At 47.7% G+C, this 22081-nt stretch overlaps 1 protein-coding gene across 1 annotated transcript in view; it reads right to left on the minus strand.

Annotated features, from left to right (window-relative positions):
* The window catches only part of ATP6V0A4 (ATPase H+ transporting V0 subunit a4), a 45540-nt gene extending 23459 nt beyond the window's left edge, over window positions 1–22081 (minus strand). Inside the window, exons 1-8 of the mRNA XM_088463172.1 lie at window positions 21905–22081; window positions 18010–18163; window positions 17076–17154; window positions 16265–16362; window positions 15895–16020; window positions 14049–14146; window positions 11621–11747; window positions 1988–2070 (exon numbers count right to left, since the gene is read on the minus strand). Of these exons, the coding sequence (XP_088319298.1) occupies window positions 1988–2070; window positions 11621–11747; window positions 14049–14146; window positions 15895–16020; window positions 16265–16362; window positions 17076–17154; window positions 18010–18126 (728 nt within the window). The 5' untranslated portion in view covers window positions 18127–18163; window positions 21905–22081. The remainder of the gene's footprint in view (window positions 1–1987; window positions 2071–11620; window positions 11748–14048; window positions 14147–15894; window positions 16021–16264; window positions 16363–17075; window positions 17155–18009; window positions 18164–21904) is intronic.

Consider the following 22081-nt stretch of genomic DNA (forward strand, 5'->3'; position numbering starts at 1 on the left):
AGAAGGGTCTCATTGAGCCGCCAAGAGGGCCTAATAATCGGAGAGTCTAAAAAGTCGAAAGAAGAAATTACAATTGAGTGATCAGACCAGGAGTTAGAGACAATACTCGCATCTATAAGGTGTTTGGAGAGTGGAAGACTACAACAAATAAAGTAAATTGTAGAGTAGGTATGATGTGGATTAGAATAGAATGTGTAGTCCCTAAAAGAGGGATTGAGAGAACGCCATGTGTCACAGAGACCGGCTGCCTTCAAATGTCTGTTGAGAACTGTAGAAATAGAACAAGTAATAGGGCGGGTACAAGGGAGAGACTTGTCCAGACTCGGATCCAGGACAGAGTTGAAGTCACCGCCAAGAAACAGATGACCAATACGATGTTTGTATAGAACTTTGAAAAAAGAGTTAAAGAAGCGATGTTGACCCACAGTAGGGGCTTATACCACGGCAACGGTTACCTCTATGTGTCCAAGCCTGCCAGTCAGAATAATGTATCTACAATCTGCATCAGTATATACAGATTCTTGAGTGAAAGGTAGTTTGTTATTTATCAGGATGGCTACACCATTATGTTTAGATGTACTAGAAGAGCAAAACACAGTGGAGAAGTTTCTGGAAAGAAGAGAAGAGTGACCCATTGAGCGAAAGTGGGTTTCCTGCAAAAGGACTATGTCGGCCCTTATTGAGCGAATAGAGTGGAACAGGTGAGAACGCTTCTGGGGAGTATTAAAGCCCCTAACGTTCATTGAGGCCATGGTGAGCGGCATGACAGGAGAAAGTTGGGCAGGAGGAGGGGTAGTAGTGAAATGGGGAAAGAGAAAGAGAAAGGGAAAAAAAAGCCCCAGCACTCAAGGAACAGTACAGGGGGGAGAGAGAAGGAAAAAAAAAAAAAAAAATTTTGGGGAGCAGACAAATAACAAAAACCAAGGGCAGAGTACGAAAGCCCTACCTACAAAAAAGGAGGGGAGTGTACACAAACAAAGGGACTTAGAAGTCCGGAGAGGAGCAAGCCAAAAAGACCTGAGCACCTCTAGGGAAAAAAAAGGAAAATAAAATAAAAAATTCCTAAGAGGACGTGTAGTGAGACAAAAGCATCCCCTGGGTGCAGAAAAAGGGGGAGGGGAGGAATAAAATATTGGCGAAAAAGGAGAAAAACATGGAAGAGAGGAAACGTAGAATGGGATATATAAGGAAGAGGGCGAGGGAGATTTGTAGTATAGGAAAAAAATTGGGTGTAGAAATAACAAATTGGTAGTTATGATCACAAAAACCACAACGGGAAGAAATAAAAAAAAAATTTCTGATTTCTGAAGGCCATCCTGACGAGATTCAAGTTTGGTGGTTCTGGCGGCGAGGGTTGAAACTTCAGCTTTAATAGAAGCGACGGCTGTGTCGGGTTTGGTTTCAAGCGAATCCTTGAATTCCGTGATGAGAGAATTTAGAGCCAGGATGTCTTCTTTAGTAGACGGAGCGGGAGGGCGGGAATCTTCTTTATCCATGGCAATGAGAGGGGGAGAAGAGGGGCCCCTTTGTTGAGAATATTTTGTACCTCTTGTGAAGTGTTGCAAGATATCGCCTGCCCCTTGTTTAGGAGTCTTGGCAGTAGATTTCTGCCACGATGGAATCACAAGAGAAAACAGTGCCAATAATTTCGTCAAGGGATAGGTTAGAAAAAGGAGTAGAGTAGTATAAATGTGGCAAATTATGTTCAAGGGAAAAAAATAAATAAATGGGGGCTCAGAGCACCCAGGGGATGGGGATCATGCCCACTAGTACTTCATTGTATTCAAATAATCAGGATTTAGGGCCTGGCAGCTGAAATTTTTTTTTTTATGATTCCACCCCTTGATAAAAAATCTTTTATGTTGAGATTTACAGGGAAAGGGATTTATGGTAACTCTTAAAATGCCCTCTTCAGGCCCCAGTAATGAAGCATGTAATGTCTGGGAGCCGCCACTAGATGCCGCCACCGAGCCACCGCACTACTTACCCCTCACATATTTTCTTTATCTTCTGCTTGAGCTGGTCGCCCTGGTAGAATATGATGAATACGTTCTTCTTCACCTCCAATTTCTAGTGACGCGAGGAAGAAGGTTTTAGAAGAGGAAATAGATCAGGGGGTTGTTGCTCATATTTCATTCACCTCAATTATATTGTATTTGGATTTGCATCAATTAATTCAATTGGAAAATTATATTTACACCCCTCTCGATTTTGTAGATAAACCTGTATAACGTATTTGTGCTTATAGCTACATTCGGGGAAAAGCTGCCAACATTTAAATATATATCATTATATAAATATTTACTAGCTGCCACCAATTGTAATGAACTATAACTTGGGTACCATAGAAATGGCTAAAATTCTGCCGCTGGTGTGATGTATTATGTGTAAGTGACTGCGCTCCTGCCGCTGGTGTGATGTATTATGTGTAAGTGACTGCACTCCTGCTGCTGGTGTGATGTATTATGTGTAAGTGACTGCGCTCCTGCCGCTGGTGTGATGCATTATGTGTAAGTGACTGCGCTGCTGCCGCTGGTGTGATGTATTATGTATAAGTGACTGCGCTCCTGCTGCTGGTGTGATACATTATGTGTAAGTGACTGCGCTCCTGCCGCTGGTGTGATGTATTATGTGTAAGTGACTGCGCTCCTGCCGCTGGTGTGATGTATTATGTGTAAGTGACTGCGCTCCTGCCGCTGGTGTGATGTATTATGTGTAAGTGACTGCGCTCCTGCCGCTGGTGTGATGTATTATGTGTAAGTGACTGCGCTCCTGCCGCTGGTGTGATGTATTATGTGTAAGTGACTGCGCTCCTGCCGCTGGTGTGATACATTATGTGTAAGTGACTGCGCTCCTGCCGCTGGTGTTATGTATTATGTGTAAGTGACTGCGCTCCTGCCGCTGGTGTGATGTATTATGTGTAAGTGTCTGCGCTCCTGCCGCTGGTGTGATGCATTATGTGTAAGTGACTGCGCTCCTGCCGCTGGTGTGATGTATTATGTGTAAGTGACTGCGCTCCTGCCGCTGGTGTGATGTATTATGTGTAAGTGTCTGCGCTCCTGCCGCTGGTGTGAAGCATTATGTGTAAGTGACTGCGCTCCTGCCGCTGGTGTGATACATTATGTGTAGGTGACTGCGCTCCTGCCGCTGGTGTGATGCATTATGTGTAAGTGACTGCGCTCCTGCCGCTGGTGTGATATATTATGTGTAAGTGACTGCGCTCCTGCCGCTGGTGTGATGTATTATGTGTAGAGTGACTGCCCTCCTGCCGCTGGTGTGATGTATTATGTGTAAGTGACTGCACTCCTGCCGCTGGTGTGATGTATTATGTGTAAGTGACTGCACTCCTGCCGCTGGTGTGATGTATTATGTGTAAGTGACTGCGCTCCTGCCGCTGGTGTGATGTATTATGTGTAAGTGTCTGCGCTCCTGCCGCTGGTGTGATGCATTATGTGTAAGTGACTGCGCTCCTGCCGCTGGTGTGATACATTATGTGTAGGTGACTGCGCTCCTGCCGCTGGTGTGATGCATTATGTGTAAGTGACTGCGCTCCTGCCGCTGGTGTGATATATTATGTGTAAGTGACTGCGCTCCTGCCGCTGGTGTGATGTATTATGTGTAGAGTGACTGCCCTCCTGCCGCTGGTGTGATGTATTATGTGTAAGTGACTGCACTCCTGCCGCTGGTGTGATGTATTATGTGTAAGTGACTGCACTCCTGCCGCTGGTGTGATGTATTATGTGTAAGTGACTGCGCTCCTGCCGCTGGTGTGATGAATTATGTGTAAGTGACTGCGCTCCTGCCGCTGGTGTGATGTATTATGTGTAAGTGACTGCGCTCCTGTCGCTGGTGTGATGTATTATGTGTAAGTGACTGCGCTCCTGCCGCTGGTGTGATGTATTATGTGTAAGTGACTGCGCTCCTGCCGCTGGTGTGATGTATTATGTGTAAGTGACTGCGCTCCTGCCGCTGGTGTGATGTATTATGTGTAAGTGACTGCGCTCCTGCCGCTGGTGTGATGTATTATGTGTAAGTGACTGCGCTCCTGCCGCTGGTGTGATGCATTATGTGTAAGTGACTGCGCTCCTGCTGCTGGTGTGATGTATTATGTGTAAGTGACTGCGCTCCTGCCGCTGGTGTGATGTATTATGTGTAAGTGTCTGCGCTCCTGCCGCTGGTGTGATGCATTATGTGTAAGTGACTGCGCTCCTGCCGCTGGTGTGATGTATTATGTGTAAGTGACTGCGCTCCTGCCGCTGGTGTGATGTATTATGTGTAAGTGACTGCGCTCCTGCCGCTGGTGTGATGTATTATGTGTAAGTGTCTGCGCTCCTGCTGCTGGTGTGATGCATTATGTGTAAGTGACTGCGCTCCTGCCGCTGGTGTGATACATTATGTGTAGGTGACTGCGCTCCTGCCGCTGGTGTGATGTATTATGTGTAAGTGACTGCGCTCCTGCCGCTGGTGTGATGTATTATGTGTAAGTGACTGCGCTCCTGCCGCTGGTGTGATGTATTATGTGTAAGTGACTGCGCTCCTGCCGCTGGTGTGATGTATTATGGGTAAGTGACTGCGCTCCTGCCGCTGGTGTTATGCATTATGTGTAAGTGACTGCGCTCCTGCCGCTGGTGTGATGTATTATGTGTAAGTGACTGCGCTCCTGCCGCTGGTGTTATGCATTATGTGTAAGTGACTGCACTCCTGCCGCTGGTGTGATGTATTATGTGTAAGTGACTGCGCTCCTGCCGCTGGTGTGATATATTATGTGTAAGTGACTGCGCTCCTGCCGCTGGTGTTATGCATTATGTGTAAGTGACTGCACTCCTGCCGCTGGTGTGATGTATTATGTGTAAGTGACTGCACTCCTGCCGCTGGTGTTATGCATTATGTGTAAGTGACTGCGCTCCTGCCGCTGGTGTGATGTATTATGTGTAAGTGACTGCGCTCCTGCCGCTGGGGTGATACATTATGTGTAAGTGACTGCGCTCCTGCCGCTGGTGTGATGCATTATGTGTAAGTGACTGCGCTCGTGCCGCTGGTGTGATGCATTGTGTAAGTGACTGCGCTCCTGCCGCTGGTGTGATGTATTATGTGTAAGTGACTGCGCTCCTGCCGCTGGTGTATTATGGGTAAGTGACTGCGCTCCTGCCGCTGGTGTGATGTATTATGTGTAAGTGACTGCCCTCCTGCCGCTGGTGTGATGTATTATGTGTAAGTGACTGCACTCCTGCCGCTGGTGTGATGTATTATGTGTAAGTGACTGCGCTCCTGCCGCTGGTGTGATGTATTATGGGTAAGTGACTGCGCTCCTGCCGCTGGTGTTATGCATTATGTGTAAGTGACTGCGCTCCTGCCGCTGGTGTGATGTATTATGTGTAAGTGACTGCGCTCCTGCCGCTGGTGTTATGCATTATGTGTAAGTGACTGCACTCCTGCCGCTGGTGTGATGTATTATGTGTAAGTGACTGCGCTCCTGCCGCTGGTGTGATATATTATGTGTAAGTGACTGCGCTCCTGCCGCTGGTGTTATGCATTATGTGTAAGTGACTGCACTCCTGCCGCTGGTGTGATGTATTATGTGTAAGTGACTGCACTCCTGCCGCTGGTGTTATGCATTATGTGTAAGTGACTGCGCTCCTGCCGCTGGTGTGATGTATTATGTGTAAGTGACTGCGCTCCTGCTGCTGGGGTGATACAATATGTGTAAGTGACTGCGCTCCTGCCGCTGGTGTGATGCATTATGTGTAAGTGACTGCGCTCGTGCCGCTGGTGTGATGCATTGTGTAAGTGACTGCGCTCCTGCCGCTGGTGTGATGTATTATGTGTAAGTGACTGCGCTCCTGCCGCTGGTGTGATGTATTATGGGTAAGTGACTGCGCTCCTGCCGCTGGTGTGATGTATTATGTGTAAGTGACTGCCCTCCTGCCGCTGGTGTGATGTATTATGTGTAAGTGACTGCACTCCTGCCGCTGGTGTGATGTATTATGTGTAAGTGACTGCACTCCTGCCGCTGGTGTGATGTATTATGTGTAAGTGACTGCGCTCCTGCCGCTGGTGTGATGTATTATGTGTAAGTGACTGCGCTCCTGCCGCTGGTGTGATACATTATGTGTAAGTGACTGCGCTCCTGCCGCTGGTGTGATGTATTATGTGTAAGTGACTGCGCTCCTGCCGCTGGTGTGATGTATTATGTGTAAGTGACTGCGCTCCTGCCGCTGGTGTGATGTTTTATGTGTAAGTGACTGCGCTCCTGCCGCTGGTGTGATGTATTATGTGTAAGTGACTGCGCTCCTGCCGCTGGTGTGATGTATTATGTGTAAGTGACTGCGCTGCTGCCGCTGGTGTGATGTATTATGTGTAAGTGACTGCGCTCCTGCCGCTGGTGTGATGTATTATGTGTAAGTGACTGCGCTCCTGCCGCTGGTGTGATGTATTATGTGTAAGTGACTGCGCTCCTGCCGCTGGTGTGATACATTATGTGTAAGTGACTGCGCTCCTGCCGCTGGTGTTATGTATTATGTGTAAGTGACTGCGCTCCTGCCGCTGGTGTGATGTATTATGTGTAAGTGTCTGCGCTCCTGCCGCTGGTGTGATGCATTATGTGTAAGTGACTGCGCTCCTGCCGCTGGTGTGATGTATTATGTGTAAGTGACTGTGCTCCTGCCGCTGGTGTGATGTATTATGTGTAAGTGTCTGCGCTCCTGCCGCTGGTGTGATGCATTATGTGTAAGTGACTGCGCTCCTGCCGCTGGTGTGATACATTATGTGTAGGTGACTGCGCTCCTGCCGCTGGTGTGATGCATTATGTGTAAGTGACTGCGCTCCTGCCGCTGGTGTGATATATTATGTGTAAGTGACTGCGCTCCTGCCGCTGGTGTGATGTATTATGTGTAGAGTGACTGCCCTCCTGCCGCTGGTGTGATGTATTATGTGTAAGTGACTGCACTCCTGCCGCTGGTGTGATGTATTATGTGTAAGTGACTGCGCTCCTGCCACTGGTGTGATGTATTATGTGTAAGTGACTGCGCTCCTGCCGCTGGTGTGATGTATTATGTGTAAGTGACTGCGCTCCTGCCGCTGGTGTGATGTATTATGTGTAAGTGACTGCGCTCCTGTCGCTGGTGTGATGTATTATGTGTAAGTGACTGCGCTCCTGCCGCTGGTGTGATGTATTATGTGTAAGTGACTGCGCTCCTGCCGCTGGTGTGATGTATTATGTGTAAGTGACTGCGCTCCTGCCGCTGGTGTGATGTATTATGTGTAAGTGACTGCGCTCCTGCCGCTGGTGTGATGTATTATGTGTAAGTGACTGCGCTCCTGCCGCTGGTGTGATGCATTATGTGTAAGTGACTGCGCTCCTGCCGCTGGTGTGATGTATTATGTGTAAGTGACTGCGCTCCTGCCGCTGGTGTGATGTATTATGTGTAAGTGTCTGCGCTCCTGCCGCTGGTGTGATGCATTATGTGTAAGTGACTGCGCTCCTGCCGCTGGTGTGATGTATTATGTGTAAGTGACTGCGCTCCTGCCGCTGGTGTGATGTATTATGTGTAAGTGACTGCGCTCCTGCCGCTGGTGTGATGTATTATGTGTAAGTGTCTGCGCTCCTGCTGCTGGTGCGATGCATTATGTGTAAGTGACTGCGCTCCTGCCGCTGGTGTGATACATTATGTGTAGGTGACTGCGCTCCTGCCGCTGGTGTGATGTATTATGTGTAAGTGACTGCGCTCCTGCCGCTGGTGTGATGTATTATGTGTAAGTGACTGCGCTCCTGCCGCTGGTGTGATGTATTATGTGTAAGTGACTGCGCTCCTGCCGCTGGTGTGATGTATTATGGGTAAGTGACTGCGCTCCTGCCGCTGGTGTTATGCATTATGTGTAAGTGACTGCGCTCCTGCCGCTGGTGTGATGTATTATGTGTAAGTGACTGCGCTCCTGCCGCTGGTGTTATGCATTATGTGTAAGTGACTGCACTCCTGCCGCTGGTGTGATGTATTATGTGTAAGTGACTGCGCTCCTGCCGCTGGTGTGATATATTATGTGTAAGTGACTGCGCTCCTGCCGCTGGTGTTATGCATTATGTGTAAGTGACTGCACTCCTGCCGCTGGTGTGATGTATTATGTGTAAGTGACTGCACTCCTGCCGCTGGTGTTATGCATTATGTGTAAGTGACTGCGCTCCTGCCGCTGGTGTGATGTATTATGTGTAAGTGACTGCGCTCCTGCCGCTGGGGTGATACATTATGTGTAAGTGACTGCGCTCCTGCCGCTGGTGTGATGCATTATGTGTAAGTGACTGCGCTCGTGCCGCTGGTGTGATGCATTGTGTAAGTGACTGCGCTCCTGCCGCTGGTGTGATGTATTATGTGTAAGTGACTGCGCTCCTGCCGCTGGTGTATTATGGGTAAGTGACTGCGCTCCTGCCGCTGGTGTGATGTATTATGTGTAAGTGACTGCCCTCCTGCCGCTGGTGTGATGTATTATGTGTAAGTGACTGCACTCCTGCCGCTGGTGTGATGTATTATGTGTAAGTGACTGCGCTCCTGCCGCTGGTGTGATGTATTATGGGTAAGTGACTGCGCTCCTGCCGCTGGTGTTATGCATTATGTGTAAGTGACTGCACTCCTGCCGCTGGTGTGATGTATTATGTGTAAGTGACTGCGCTCCTGTCGCTGGTGTTATGCATTATGTGTAAGTGACTGCACTCCTGCCGCTGGTGTGATGTATTATGTGTAAGTGACTGCACTCCTGCCGCTGGTGTTATGCATTATGTGTAAGTGACTGCGCTCCTGCCGCTGGTGTGATGTATTATGTGTAAGTGACTGCGCTCCTGCCGCTGGGGTGATACATTATGTGTAAGTGACTGCGCTCCTGCCGCTAGTGTGATGCATTATGTGTAAGTGACTGCGCTCGTGCCGCTGGTGTGATGCATTGTGTAAGTGACTGCGCTCCTGCCGCTGGTGTGATGTATTATGTGTAAGTGACTGCGCTCCTGCCGCTGGTGTGATGTATCATGGGTAAGTGACTGCGCTCCTGCCGCTGGTGTGATGTATTATGTGTAAGTGACTGCACTCCTGCCGCTGGTGTTATGCATTATGTGTAAGTGACTGCGCTCCTGCCGCTGGTGTGATGTATTATGTGTAAGTGACTGCGCTCCTGCCGCTGGGGTGATACATTATGTGTAAGTGACTGCGCTCCTGCCGCTAGTGTGATGCATTATGTGTAAGTGACTGCACTCGTGCCGCTGGTGTGATGCATTGTGTAAGTGACTGCGCTCCTGCCGCTGGTGTGATGTATTATGTGTAAGTGACTGCGCTCCTGCCGCTGGTGTGATGTATTATGGGTAAGTGACTGCGCTCCTGCCGCTGGTGTGATGTATTATGTGTAAGTGACTGCCCTCCTGCCGCTGGTGTGATGTATTATGTGTAAGTGACTGCGCTCCTGCCGCTGGTGTGATGTATTATGTGTAAGTGACTGCACTCCTGCCGCTGGTGTGATGTATTATGTGTAAGTGACTGCGCTCCTGCCGCTGGTGTGATGTATTATGTGTAAGTGACTGCGCTCCTGCCGCTGGTGTGATGTATTATGTGTAAGTGACTGCGCTCCTGCCGCTGGTGTGATGTATTATGTGTAAGTGACTGCGCTCCTGCCGCTGGTGTGATGTATTATGTGTAAGTGACTGCGCTCCTGCCGCTGGTGTGATGTGTTATGTGTAAGTGACTGCGCTCCTGCCGCTGGTGTGATGTATTATGTGTAAGTGACTGCGCTCCTGCCGCTGGTGTGATGTATTATGTGTAAGTGACTGCGCTCCTGCCGCTGGTGTGATGCATTATGTGTAAGTGACTGCGCTCCTGCCGCTGGTGTGATGTACTATGTGTAAGTGACTGCGCTCCTGCCGCTGGTGTTATGCATTATGTGTAAGTGACTGCACTCCTGCCGCTGGTGTGATGTATTATGTGTAAGTGACTGCGCTCCTGCCGCTGGTGTGATATATTATGTGTAAGTGACTGCGCTCCTACCGCTGGTGTTATGCATTATGTGTAAGTGACTGCACTCCTGCCGCTGGTGTGATGTATTATGTGTAAGTGACTGCACTCCTGCCGCTGGTGTTATGCATTATGTGTAAGTGACTGCGCTCCTGCCGCTGGTGTGATGTATTATGTGTAAGTGACTGCGCTCCTGCCGCTGGGGTGATACATTATGTGTAAGTGACTGCGCTCCTGCCGCTGGTGTGATGCATTATGTGTAAGTGACTGCGCTCGTGCCGCTGGTGTGATGCATTGTGTAAGTGACTGCGCTCCTGCCGCTGGTGTGATGTATTATGTGTAAGTGACTGCGCTCCTGCCGCTGGTGTGATGTATTATGAGTAAGTGACTGCGCTCCTGCCGCTGGTGTGATGTATTATGTGTAAGTGACTGCGCTCCTGCCGCTGGTGTGATGTATTATGTGTAAGTGACTGCGCTCCTGCCGCTGGTGTGATGTATTATGTGTAAGTGACTGCGCTCCTGCCGCTGGTGTGATGTATTATGTGTAAGTGACTGCGCTCCTGCCGCTGTTGTGATGTATTATGTGTAAGTGACTGCGCTCCTGCCGCTGGTGTGATGTATTATGTGTAAGTGACTGCGCTCCTGCCGCTGGTGTGATGTATTATGTGTAAGTGACTGCGCTCTTGCCGCTGGTGTGATGTATTATGTGTAAGTGACTGCGCTCCTGCCGCTGGTGTAATGCATTATGTGTAAGTGACTGAGCTCCTGCCGCTGGTGTGATACATTATGTGTAAGTGACTGCGCTCCTGCCGCTTGTGTGATGCATTATGTGTAGGTGACTGCGCTCCTGCCGCTGGTGTGATACATTATGTGTAAGTGACTGTGCTCCTGCCGCTGGTGTGATGTATTATGTGTAAGTGACTGCGCTCCTGCCGCTGGTGTGATGTATTATGTGTAAGTGACTGCGCTCTTGCCCCTGGTGTGATGTATTATGTGTAAGTGACTGCACTCCTGCCGCTGGTGTGATGCATTATGGGTAAGTGACTGCGCTCCTGTTCTACTTTCATAGAAGATTTTGAACTTCAGAAGTGTCAGGAAAGTTACTAGCAAGACAGCAGCCTTGAATCAGTGTTCTCTGGTCATGTTACAGTTTGTATCTGCAATAAAAGTTTGTGCTTCTGAGGCAAATGAGCCAATCATTAATTAATGCCCCTACAAGAAAATGGATTAGGGCCCCATGGGGCATTAGGTAACATGCTGCTTTTGGCCATCGTCCGCCCCAGTTTGTAAAAAATAAAACCAAACAAACATAAAAGCAGGTTAGGGCCGCCTGGGACGTACGCAGGTCGGGAGGCGGCCGGTTTGCAATACGGAACGCTAATGCGACGGTATGTACGTCTTCATGCGTACGCATTGCACCGCCCCACGTTTTCCTTGAGCAACTATCAGTTTGCTAAAACACGCTAAAAGCGACCACATTCAGACCAGCGCACAGCTCAGAGCCAGGCCCTCGGCAGGAGCCTAGGTAGCTGAATAGATGATCCGACTATGCCTGAGCCTAGTGTGGCCGATATCTCTCCTGAAAGACGGAGACAAGGCACATGAGTAGTAGACTAGTCTGGGGTGCTTGTCCTTACGGTGACCGGGTCCTCCAGCGTGGTGTCCAGCTCGCTATACTTCACGTAGATATTCCCCCTGCAGACCCTCCACAGCAGCCTCTCGAATGAGGCCATCCGCTCCCTGCCGATCACCCCAGCAGTGAACCTGCGTAGAGAAAGGGATCATGGGAGATGGGAACAGGTCCAATGACAGCAGAGAGTGACATAGAATGATTGTTTCCTGACGGACAACAATTAGCAGTACAAAAAGTATACAACTAGAGGCGTAAGTGTCAATCCAGCTGGATACTAAAAATTAGGTACAACACGGGATAGGTCTATATTTACATATATATATATATCTATATATAGGTATACAAAGAATAAGCATATACACAGAAGATTCTGTATATAATTACCGGTTGTCCGGTACCACTTGGTATATAGGGGTAAAAGTCCAAATGTCCAGCAGGGTATGAATAGCTTGCAGCCTGTGCAGGCTCTTAGCTGTGGTCTTCTCCCATAAACAGAGGGTTCCAGAGTGGATAATCTTTTTTTGTGATCATCCGGTTTTTAATAGAATAAAGGTGCCCACACATATTGCGACATTTTACACGATTTGGCCGATTTCGACGAATCTTGACGACGAATCGGGTAAAAAAAGTACAAATCGTGAGTTTATACTCACGAGCACGATGCCGATGCGCGTCCCCGCTCGTCGTACATCGCATCTTTTGATCTGCCGTGCTGTAGGGCAGATTAGCCAATCTGGGATACAATGCATTGGCTGCAAGATAGATCTTTAGTCAGATTGGACATTTTTAACTCAAAATCGTGATCACGACGGCAAGGGAGCTCCCGTGAAAGTTCATGAGGAAATTGGCCATAAAATCGTATCGTGAGGACATCGGTATGTGTGTGGGCACCTTAAGAGTCTGATCCTTAGAGCAATCACTATGCAATGTATAGTCCAGCAGCAATGTTGGCAGACCTGTCACTAGAGGATGATTTGTTTCCCCTACCTTGCTGTTGGACTATATATTTTGGGATAGTGTTTGGTGGATCCACAATTATTATTATCTTTTATCCATACCCTATATACATGATTACTGGACGATAGTTTTAATGGTATGATGATACATTATTCATGTGATTTATGTACAGTATGCCTATATGCAAAAGTTTTTTTTTATAATTTTTTTCTTTATTGTATTTAGTATTTATTAAAATAGCTTATTTATCGCTCAAAAGGATGCTCAGACAGGCTTTTATTTGGTTCCATCCTGGTTTTTTCCAGGAGGAAAAAAAACTTCTTTCTATACATTGTACACATTGAGGTATAACATTATATGCGCCATTTTTTTGTCTATTTTTATATAGATTGCTATGATCATTATTTCCTGACAGAACAGTGACGCCAAACTGTATTGTATCCATGGGAATCCGCCCGGTTATCAGGACTGTGACAGTATTGGGGCTGCCAGGTGCTATGTATAATAATTAGCTTTAATAAGCTGCAGTAAGGGGGCGGGATCTGTTATCTCGCCATTACTTGGATGTCAGAGTAAGCGGGACTGGTTCACAGATGCCCGCAGCGACGTCCATGTTTGTGTTTTGCTGTAGTAGCGTCTTCCCCCGTGTAAAAGCGTGCACCTGAATGTGCAAGGACTGACACGCCCACTTACAGCGTCTAGGTGCGCTCCATCTCCGTGTGGTGCATAAAGCCGCAAACATCGGCCGCACTATCGAAACTTGCACAGACCATATGGCAAGCGCGGTTTCTTCGTCTGAGTTTGGCTCTGCATGCAAACGCTTTCAGTGACGCGCCCATAATGTCCCTGAGACCGACCATTTTTGCGCATATCCCTAGCCATATCTCAGTCTCCGTCCCTTTACCTTAACAGTTCTTAGTGCGCGTGTCTGAATCGGTTTCCATCTTTTCAGGCACACTATTGGGACACACGCAACTGCAAAATAATCGCTCAACTGTGTGTAAATCTTGTTACTTGTTGCATCCTGCCACTGAGCTTCGACAACACACACACACAGTGTGTGCCTCTCTCTCTCTCGACGGCTTCCGATATTAAGTCATCGTTGTTCAGGAACCAATGCTTAAGGCTAAATTCTGTTTTGCGTTTCATGTTACAAACATCGGTACTAGCGATATTTTCTTTCGATGTCCCATCCCTAGTTGGTGCTCGATGCATAGTGAATGGTCAGTGTGTACTGACCCCCGGTCACCAAAGGGAGCAATGTGGCCTATCCTGACGGCCGCACCAGCTACAGTGACCGCAGCTCAGGCTGAAGGTGTCACAGGCCCAATAACAAGAGCCCCCTGTGTGCGATCTGACGAGAAGGTTTATAACAGACGCTGTAGGTGTCGCTGTCATTGTTATATAACACCCAGTTATTTGTCACCACACTCATCGGCTGATCCACATAAGCGCAACGCCCATGAGGCACGTACCCCAGCTTGCCGGCAGCCGCGGCGGAGGGCACCGTCCGGAGCTCCAGGAGACTGCTGGTATCTTCATTAAAGAAATCATCCGGCAGGTTCGCTTCAGCCTATAAAACAAACATCCCAAGTACAAGATCAGATAAGGAATTCTGTATGTGTGCATCATAAATAGGCGGAATGCGCTAATCCGCCTATACAGACGTGTCCTCGTTTACCTAGCGTTTCTGCGCCATTTTGTCCAAGATGTATGGTGCGACTTAGACACAGCGCCATGGCCGATTGGCTAATTTATAATAGCGTCTTTTCCGCACTGCAGCCACAACCAACACACCTAGTACTGGGGACTTTGAATTCCCACTTTTGTTGCAACTGTATCAGTGGAAATTTGCATGATCGTCGCGTGGCGCGGCTATTCCATATCGGTCCCCGGTCTCCTGTCTATTTCCACAGCATCTTTTTTCGCACTGCTATTGTTACGCAAGTTCACCACAAAAGCGCTGGCTATATGTACCTGCACATTAGTGATGCAAAAAGCCGCATATTTACCAAATAAAATGCATGGCTATTTGGCAGGGCTACTTGGTGTCAGGAGCCATCAGTCTGCTTACACTACTAGAATGTCTGCTGTATCTGTCTCCTCCCCCTCATTTACATACAGTGCCAGAGGTCATCAGTCTGCTTACACTACTAGAATGTCTGCTGTATTTGTCTCCTCCCCCTCATTTACATACAGTGCCAGGGGTCAGCTTTCTTTTTATGCTATTAAAATGTCTGCTGATCCTGTCTCCTCCCCCTCATGTACATACAGTGCCAGGGGTCAGCCTTCTTTTTATGCTACTAGAATGTCTGCTGATCCTGTCTGCTCCCCCTCATTTACATACAGTGCCAGGGGTCAGCCTTCTTTTTATGCTCCTAGAATGTCTGCTGATCCTGTCTCCTCCCCCTCATTTACATACAGTGCCAGGGGTCAGCCTTCTTTTTATGCTACTAGAATGTCTGCTGATCCTGTCTGCTCCCCCTCATTTACATACAGTGCCACGGGTCAGCCTTCTTTTTATGCTCCTAGAATGTCTGCTGATCCTGTCTCCTCCCCCTCATTTACATACAGTGCCAGGGGTCAGCCTTCTTTTTATGCTACTAGAATGTCTGCTGATCCTGTCTCCTCCCCCTCATTTACATACAGTGCCAGGGGTCAGCTTTCTTTTTAGGCTACTAGAATGTCTGCTGATCCTGTCTCATCCACCTCATTTACATACAGTGCCAGGGGTCAGCTTTCTTTTTAGGCTACTAGAATGTCTGCTGATCCTGTCTCATCCACCTCATTTACATACAGTGCCAGGGGTCAGCTTTCTTTTTAGGTTACTAGAATGTCTGCTGATCCTGTCTCATCCCCCTCATTTACATACAGTGCCAGGGGTCAGCTTTCTTTTATGCTATTTATTACCAGTTATTTATATAGCGCACACATATTCAACATCGCTTTATAGAGATTAGTTGGCCATTCACATCCGTCCCTGCCCCAGTCCCACAGACACTACTAGAATGTCTGATCTCTCTGGAGCTAAATGTCCCATCAAGATCCTCTGTTCCTGTATTGCACAACGACCCATGTATTATTTTTTAGGAATCATTTAGATTATTCAGTCAAATCTCTCTAGATCTGCAGCACATTGCCCTGGTCTGTATATTGACATGTTCTGCAGAGCATCTCATCCCTAGATACCAGGGTTTCCCCCAAAAATAGACTTTATGCAGTAGTTCCGCTGTACTCATACACCTTCCTGCAGGAACTTTCCCCCCCCCTCCCCCACAAGAGTCTTCCTTTATTTAGAGAACAAAAACTAAGCTCTGATACCTCAAAGAAATCCTGAGTCTTCTTCAGGAGATGCTTCAGCTCCGTCAGCTCCAGGAAGTTTTGTTTCAGGGTCTGTTGGTTCTGATTCACTTCCTGCAATTCCCCTTCCAGCTTCTCCAGGACTGTCTGTTATGGGGGATATGGAGACGGTTAGCACCATCCACAGAGAGACCCACTATACTGTGTCACATCATACTCACATTCCCTGCTCCGCCATAGCTATTCATGACCCCAAACCCCGCCCCCGCTGAACAAGTCAGCCCTAAAGAGCAGAGGTCAGCTCCTGAACTGGCGCCACCCCAGGACTGGGTATATTAGAGCTTTTGCGGCCAGGTGGGGGGGGGGTCCCCTCTCTCCCTATGTCACTCACCTCCAGGTCAATCATCTCTCTGGGAAGGGGGGTCTTCGGCGGCTTTTCGGGTTCCCTTATGACGATCTTATCATTTTCCATCTCACACTCTAAAAATCCTACACTCCAAAAAAGTCAGAAGCTGATGTAAGAAATTAATACAATTATTATATTGTCCCAACTAGATACAGATCAAAAACCGATTTAATAGCTGCAATAATGGTATAAACAAATACACTAACTCTGCCATCAGGGCCGGATTAAGGGCCACGGGCTGAAAATAATAAAGGGCCTATTGGTAGTGTAGCTATGACCAGTGCTGTGTGGGTGTGGCCAGGTCCATGAGGATGTGACCAGGGATGTGTGGGTGTGGCTAGTGCCATGTGGGTGTGTCCAGTACTTTGTGGGTGTGTACAAACCACAATATCAGCCTCATTATCTCTCTACATACGTAAAATTAGAAAAATTGCATCATTTTGTAAGGAAAATTGAAATACAATTTTAGGGGTCTACTTACTAAGCCTTGGATGGCGATAAAGTGAATGGAGATAAAGTATCAGCCAACCAGCTCCTGTCATTTTTCAAACACAGCCTGTGACATGACAGTTAGGAGCTGATTGGCTGGTACGACCATGTGGCCTATTTTATGTGGAGGCCTGGGGCTGTATATCGTGGCAGAATTTATTTCTACAGTGTGTACGTTTAAAAAAAAAAAATTGTATTGAGGAGCTGGCTGCTTATAATATACCAATATTACTGGTAATTACGTGTCACACGTAAACAGGAAAAGAAAGTGTCTCCTGTACACACAACAAATCCTCTCTGTACTCACGGAGAATCCGCTCCATTCCCTCGCATCGCCGCACCTCATTCACAAACCTGCGCTGGAAGTTGTTGGTGGAGGCATTCAGCTGTAATGAACGGCAAAGGGTTAAATATCAGACGATAGCGAAATTATTAAAGACAGGCGAAGACTCTATAAATAACGAGTATTAATAACAGGAGAGAGCCTAGGAAAAACCCTTCCTTCATTAAACAGAGTTGGTCAGTAGATTTGGCCGAGGATTAGGCAAGTTGTGGCTCTCCACCGTCTACAGGTCCCAGCGTTTCTCCTATGGTCTGTAGTCAGATTGGTTACCCAGCATATTTGTTTTAACAGTGTATACACTCTGCAGGACATTACACTATTCTAACTACTTATAGAGATATACATAGAGATCAGCAGATCATCTCATACTTATATTAACCATTTCCGCAGTTATTGTGGCCCCTTCATTCCCGTGGCACAATTAGATGTGGACTCCGGGTGAAACGCGTAGGGTAGGAGTGTTGCTACTTTCTAATTTCTGGACATATGAACATTTTGTTCTGCTTTGAGATATTTCCTTTAGTGGCTTTTTGGAGCAAGAAAAACATGTAGCATTTTTGGGAGTATCTGAATTGGACGTTTTACATCCACTACAAATGTTTTAAGAGGTTTATTTATTACTAACACTATCAAGTCCATTTCTATGCTATTTATATTACCATATGGTGTAAATATCACACTTATCCTTGGTGTAAGTGCCAGTATTTTTGAGCTGTACCTTCTCCAGATAAGTCAAGTAATGAAATACGCTTTGTATCGGTGCATCTTCTTCCTGCGTACGTTCTGAGCGCATGTATGACCACCTCTAGATGTGCCGCTTCCTTGTACTGATCGCTGGTATCTCCACTCTCACCAATCCCATCATCCAATAAATTAAATAGTTCCATCAGCTACTTACATCCCTGAACTGCACCAGTCCCAGCTCCCCCAGCTCCGCGATGCAGCAGTACCCGGCCTCCACCTGTAGGATCAGCTGTGTCAGACACATCTCCTCACTCCGAAACAGGGACGCCATACTGATAGCTGCCTGCTGCGCGGTCCCTCAGTTGAGACTGTAAAGACACATAAGAAAAAACAATTAGGTGAAACGCGTCTGATCACAGGCATCGGGTTATGGGACTGATTCTTTGTTACCAAAACACAAATTTAATACAAAGCTCCATTCTGCATATAAGACTGGGCTGGATAAACCCCACGAGCAGCTCAGGAATCTAATCATCTGAGCCAGATCATCTATTGGACAACTTGGGCTACCGCTAGCCCAGACTGCAATTAGAGGCCCAGATAACTTTTTACGTCATCTTTCTTTTAGACTTTATTGACTAATGGAGAGGGGGGGAGGGGAAGGGGGGGGTATGATATTGATATTTGGTACATTTTAGGTGCTTTTTAAACAATGTCATCAAAACTTTAAAACACATAAAAGTGCAACTTGTAACAATCTGTCCCGTTGTGCAATCAAAAAGGAGGCTGAACAGATCAGTATTTTGGGAGAAAAAATGAATACTTTTAATTAACTAATGGGGTTTATCCAATATAAGATGGACTTTGAAATGAGGTTTTCTGTTGGTCCTGAAATCCCCAAAAGTAGATGTAGAATGATTTGGTGGGAGCGATCCCAAGGACAGGGATGTGTGCGTTAACTATGAATGCACAAGGTGCATTTGCATTTGTTGTGAGAAATTGACTCACTTTGTAGAAATTACTTGCTTATATTTCATTTAACAACAAAAGGCGGCACTGTATGTGTAACGTGACATATTGTTTAGTGATCAGTAATGTCAGGATTTTTATGGTTTCTTTATTTGTCATTTTTACACACATCCCTATTATAAAAAATGTCTGGAAATTCTGCAGCAAATAGTTCTGATTTATTAAGGTACAGTCATTTATTTCACCCTAAACACTCCCACTTCTTGGCTAGTAATGTTTATATAGGAGAGTTTTCTATCCCCAATATTACTGCAAATGATGGGTTAGAACTGCGCTCTGCTGTATGGGCAGATGGGATGTGAGATGTATTGTTTGTGTCGGGGTGCTGCACCTTCCTAAAAGCAGGAGTACCGGGTCCTGTGTAACGATATAATGGGGTAGAGGGTGCGGAGGGTGCGCTCGCCCTATGGGTGTAATGCTGGAGTAATAGTGTGTTGTGGTCTTTTGTGTTCAATGTTGTTTGTGGAGTGATGGGGTGTAGGGAGGGAAGGGGGTCTAATGGACTGGAGGTGGTGGGTGAGGAAATGAAGACAGAGGCAGAAATGGGGGCCAAAGGGTTTATTGGAAAAAAACAGTACTAATCCTGTTTGGTCCCAGGCACCCAGGTGGGGTGAGCGATCCACTTGGGGGTGTGTGTGGGTGGAGACTGGGGAGGTGAGTGGACCCTTTTAGGGGGCTCCTTTCCGTGCAGTTCAATAGACCGGCACGTTACCCCTGCTGGACCTTTGGTCAACAGTCTTAGGATGTCTTGGGGGGAGGGGAGTGGTGGGTTGGCAGCGGGTCTGGCGGTTGTGGATGTACACCCTGGCGGCGTCCCGCGCAGGGGTGTAAGTCTCGGAGTCACTTACCTACCGGTAGGATTTGTTGGTGAAAAAGGCTTGGGCTGCTAGTAGCTGGTGTTAGTTTTACTTTTGCAGATGCGGTGTTGGATGGCTGTTGCGGTGTCAGCGGTTGGAGGAAGCTCTGTGTGTGGTAGTGGCTTGCTGGTGCACTGTGGGGCTTGGTGCACCGCGTTGCTGGCGTTCTGTTCCCGCTGCCTGGTGGGTGCCTGCTGGTGTGGATCGCTTAGGGATTGCTGCTGGACGAACAGCTGTGAGTGGAGCTGGTGTTGGTTGCTCCCAGGGGGCGGTGCGTGGTTGCCTGGGTCTAGCAGGTGGAGTGGTGATCAAGAGAGGTGCGAAGGGCTTTGCTAGGTGTGATGCCCAGCGCGGCCCTGCGGGTGGTGGGTAGAGAGGGTTCTGGAAGCAGCAAGGCTCGACCGAGTTCTCCAATGCGTTTCGGCAGGGGCTCTGCCTTCTTCCTTGAAGAAGGCAGAGCCCCTGCCGAAACGCGTTGGAGACCCCCTACATTCTGACACCACAGCCAGCTTACACCAGAGCTCTTCATTCCTGCGGAGAACTCGGTCGAGCCTTGCTGCTTCCAGAACCCTCTCTACCCACCACCCGCAGGGCCGCGCTGGGCATCACACCTAGCAAAGCCCTTCGCACCTCTCTTGATCACCACTCCACCTGCTAGACCCAGGCGACCACGCACCGCCCCCTGGGAGCAACCAACACCAGCTCCACTCACAGCTGTTCGTCCAGCAGCAATCCCTAAGCGATCCACACCAGCAGGCACCCACCAGGCAGCGGAAACAGAACGCCAGCAGCGCGGTGCACCAAGCCCCACAGTGCACCAGCAAGCCACTACCACACACAGAGCTTCCTCCAACCGCTGACACCGCAACAGCCATCCAACACCGCATCTGCAAAAGGAAACTAACACCAGCTACCAGCAGCCCAAGCCTTTTTCACCAACAAATCCTACCGGTAGGTAAGTGACTCCGAGACTTATACCCCTGCGCGGGACGCCGCCAGGGTGTACATCCACAACCGCCAGACCCGCTGCCAACCCACCACTCCCCTCCCCCCGAGACATCCTAAGACTGTTGACCAAAGGTCCAGCAGGGGTAACGTGCCGGTCTATTGAACTGCACGGAAAGGAGCTCCCTAAAAGGGTCCACTCAACTCCCCAGTCTCCACCCACACACACCCCCAAGTGGATCGCTCACCCCACCTGGGTGCCTGGGACCAAACAGGATTATTACTGTTTTTTTTCCAATAAACCCTTTGGCCCCCATTTCTGCCTCTGTCTTCATTTCCTCACCCACCACCTCCAGTCCATTAGACCCCCTTCCCTCCCTACACCCCATCACTCCACAAACAACATCGAACACAAAAGACCACAACACACTATTACTCCAGCATTACACCCATAGGGCGAGCGCACCCTCCGCACCCTCTACCCCATTATATCCCCAATATTAGTCCTCGGTGTCCTGAGATTGTAGCATCAGCAGGGCAATAAGTCACCGGGTCTTCAGAATATAATGTATTCTATCAGGATAATAACTAGATGACTTAATTGTGTTCTAAGTTCTTAGTTCCCAAATAAACGAGGAGGTGAAGATTACTGCCTGGAGTTTTGTGTCCCTATTTCTAAACATGAACCAAACCGCGCAGTGAATGCAATGACTCACTGTTTAAAGTATAAAACTTCATCTGCAAACATGTCATAATGGGAATTATAGCTGTCTGTACCGATCCTAAACTGTCACATCTGGGGTTCTGGTCAGCAGTAATATTAAATATATTTAAATGCTGAAATTAAAAAAAAAATATATATATATATATATAATATATATATATATATATATACACACATATATATATATATATGTATATATACACACGCATTTATATATAGTATTTAATATAATGCATCAGTGAAACGAATATAGACTAATTAAACATTAATTCAATAATTTATTAAGTTTACATCATGCATCTTACGGTAAGTTATCCACACTATTTTACTATTTCTACCAGTAACATATGTGTTGTTATAACATACAATGTCAATTATATCAAGAACTGCGTTATACGTTGCACTGTGTAAGGTGAGCGGAGATTGTTATCACAGAATGAAACCATGGATAAAAGAGAATATTGTACATGACAGAAAGTCTCAGGTAATAGGTACAACAGGTAGCACATAACTCAGGTGAGCACAGGACAGGTGTCTGCTGCCAGGTAACTTACCTGTTCTGACCTCTACTCCTCCAGCTGGGTCTGCACTCCCTCAGCCAAAAACCTAACACACGTTATCTTGTTCTCCCATCTAAAGGAGCATGAAGAATGCTGACTGGTGGTGCTGGAGCTGGGAGACGGGGTGTGAGGCTGGGGATGCCCCTGTCCTACTGCAGAGACCCCACCTAC

This window comes from Taudactylus pleione, unplaced genomic scaffold, assembly GCF_031769625.1.
Source record: "Taudactylus pleione unplaced genomic scaffold, aTauple2 ptg001329l, whole genome shotgun sequence".
Classification (NCBI taxonomy): Eukaryota; Metazoa; Chordata; class Amphibia; order Anura; family Myobatrachidae; genus Taudactylus; species Taudactylus pleione.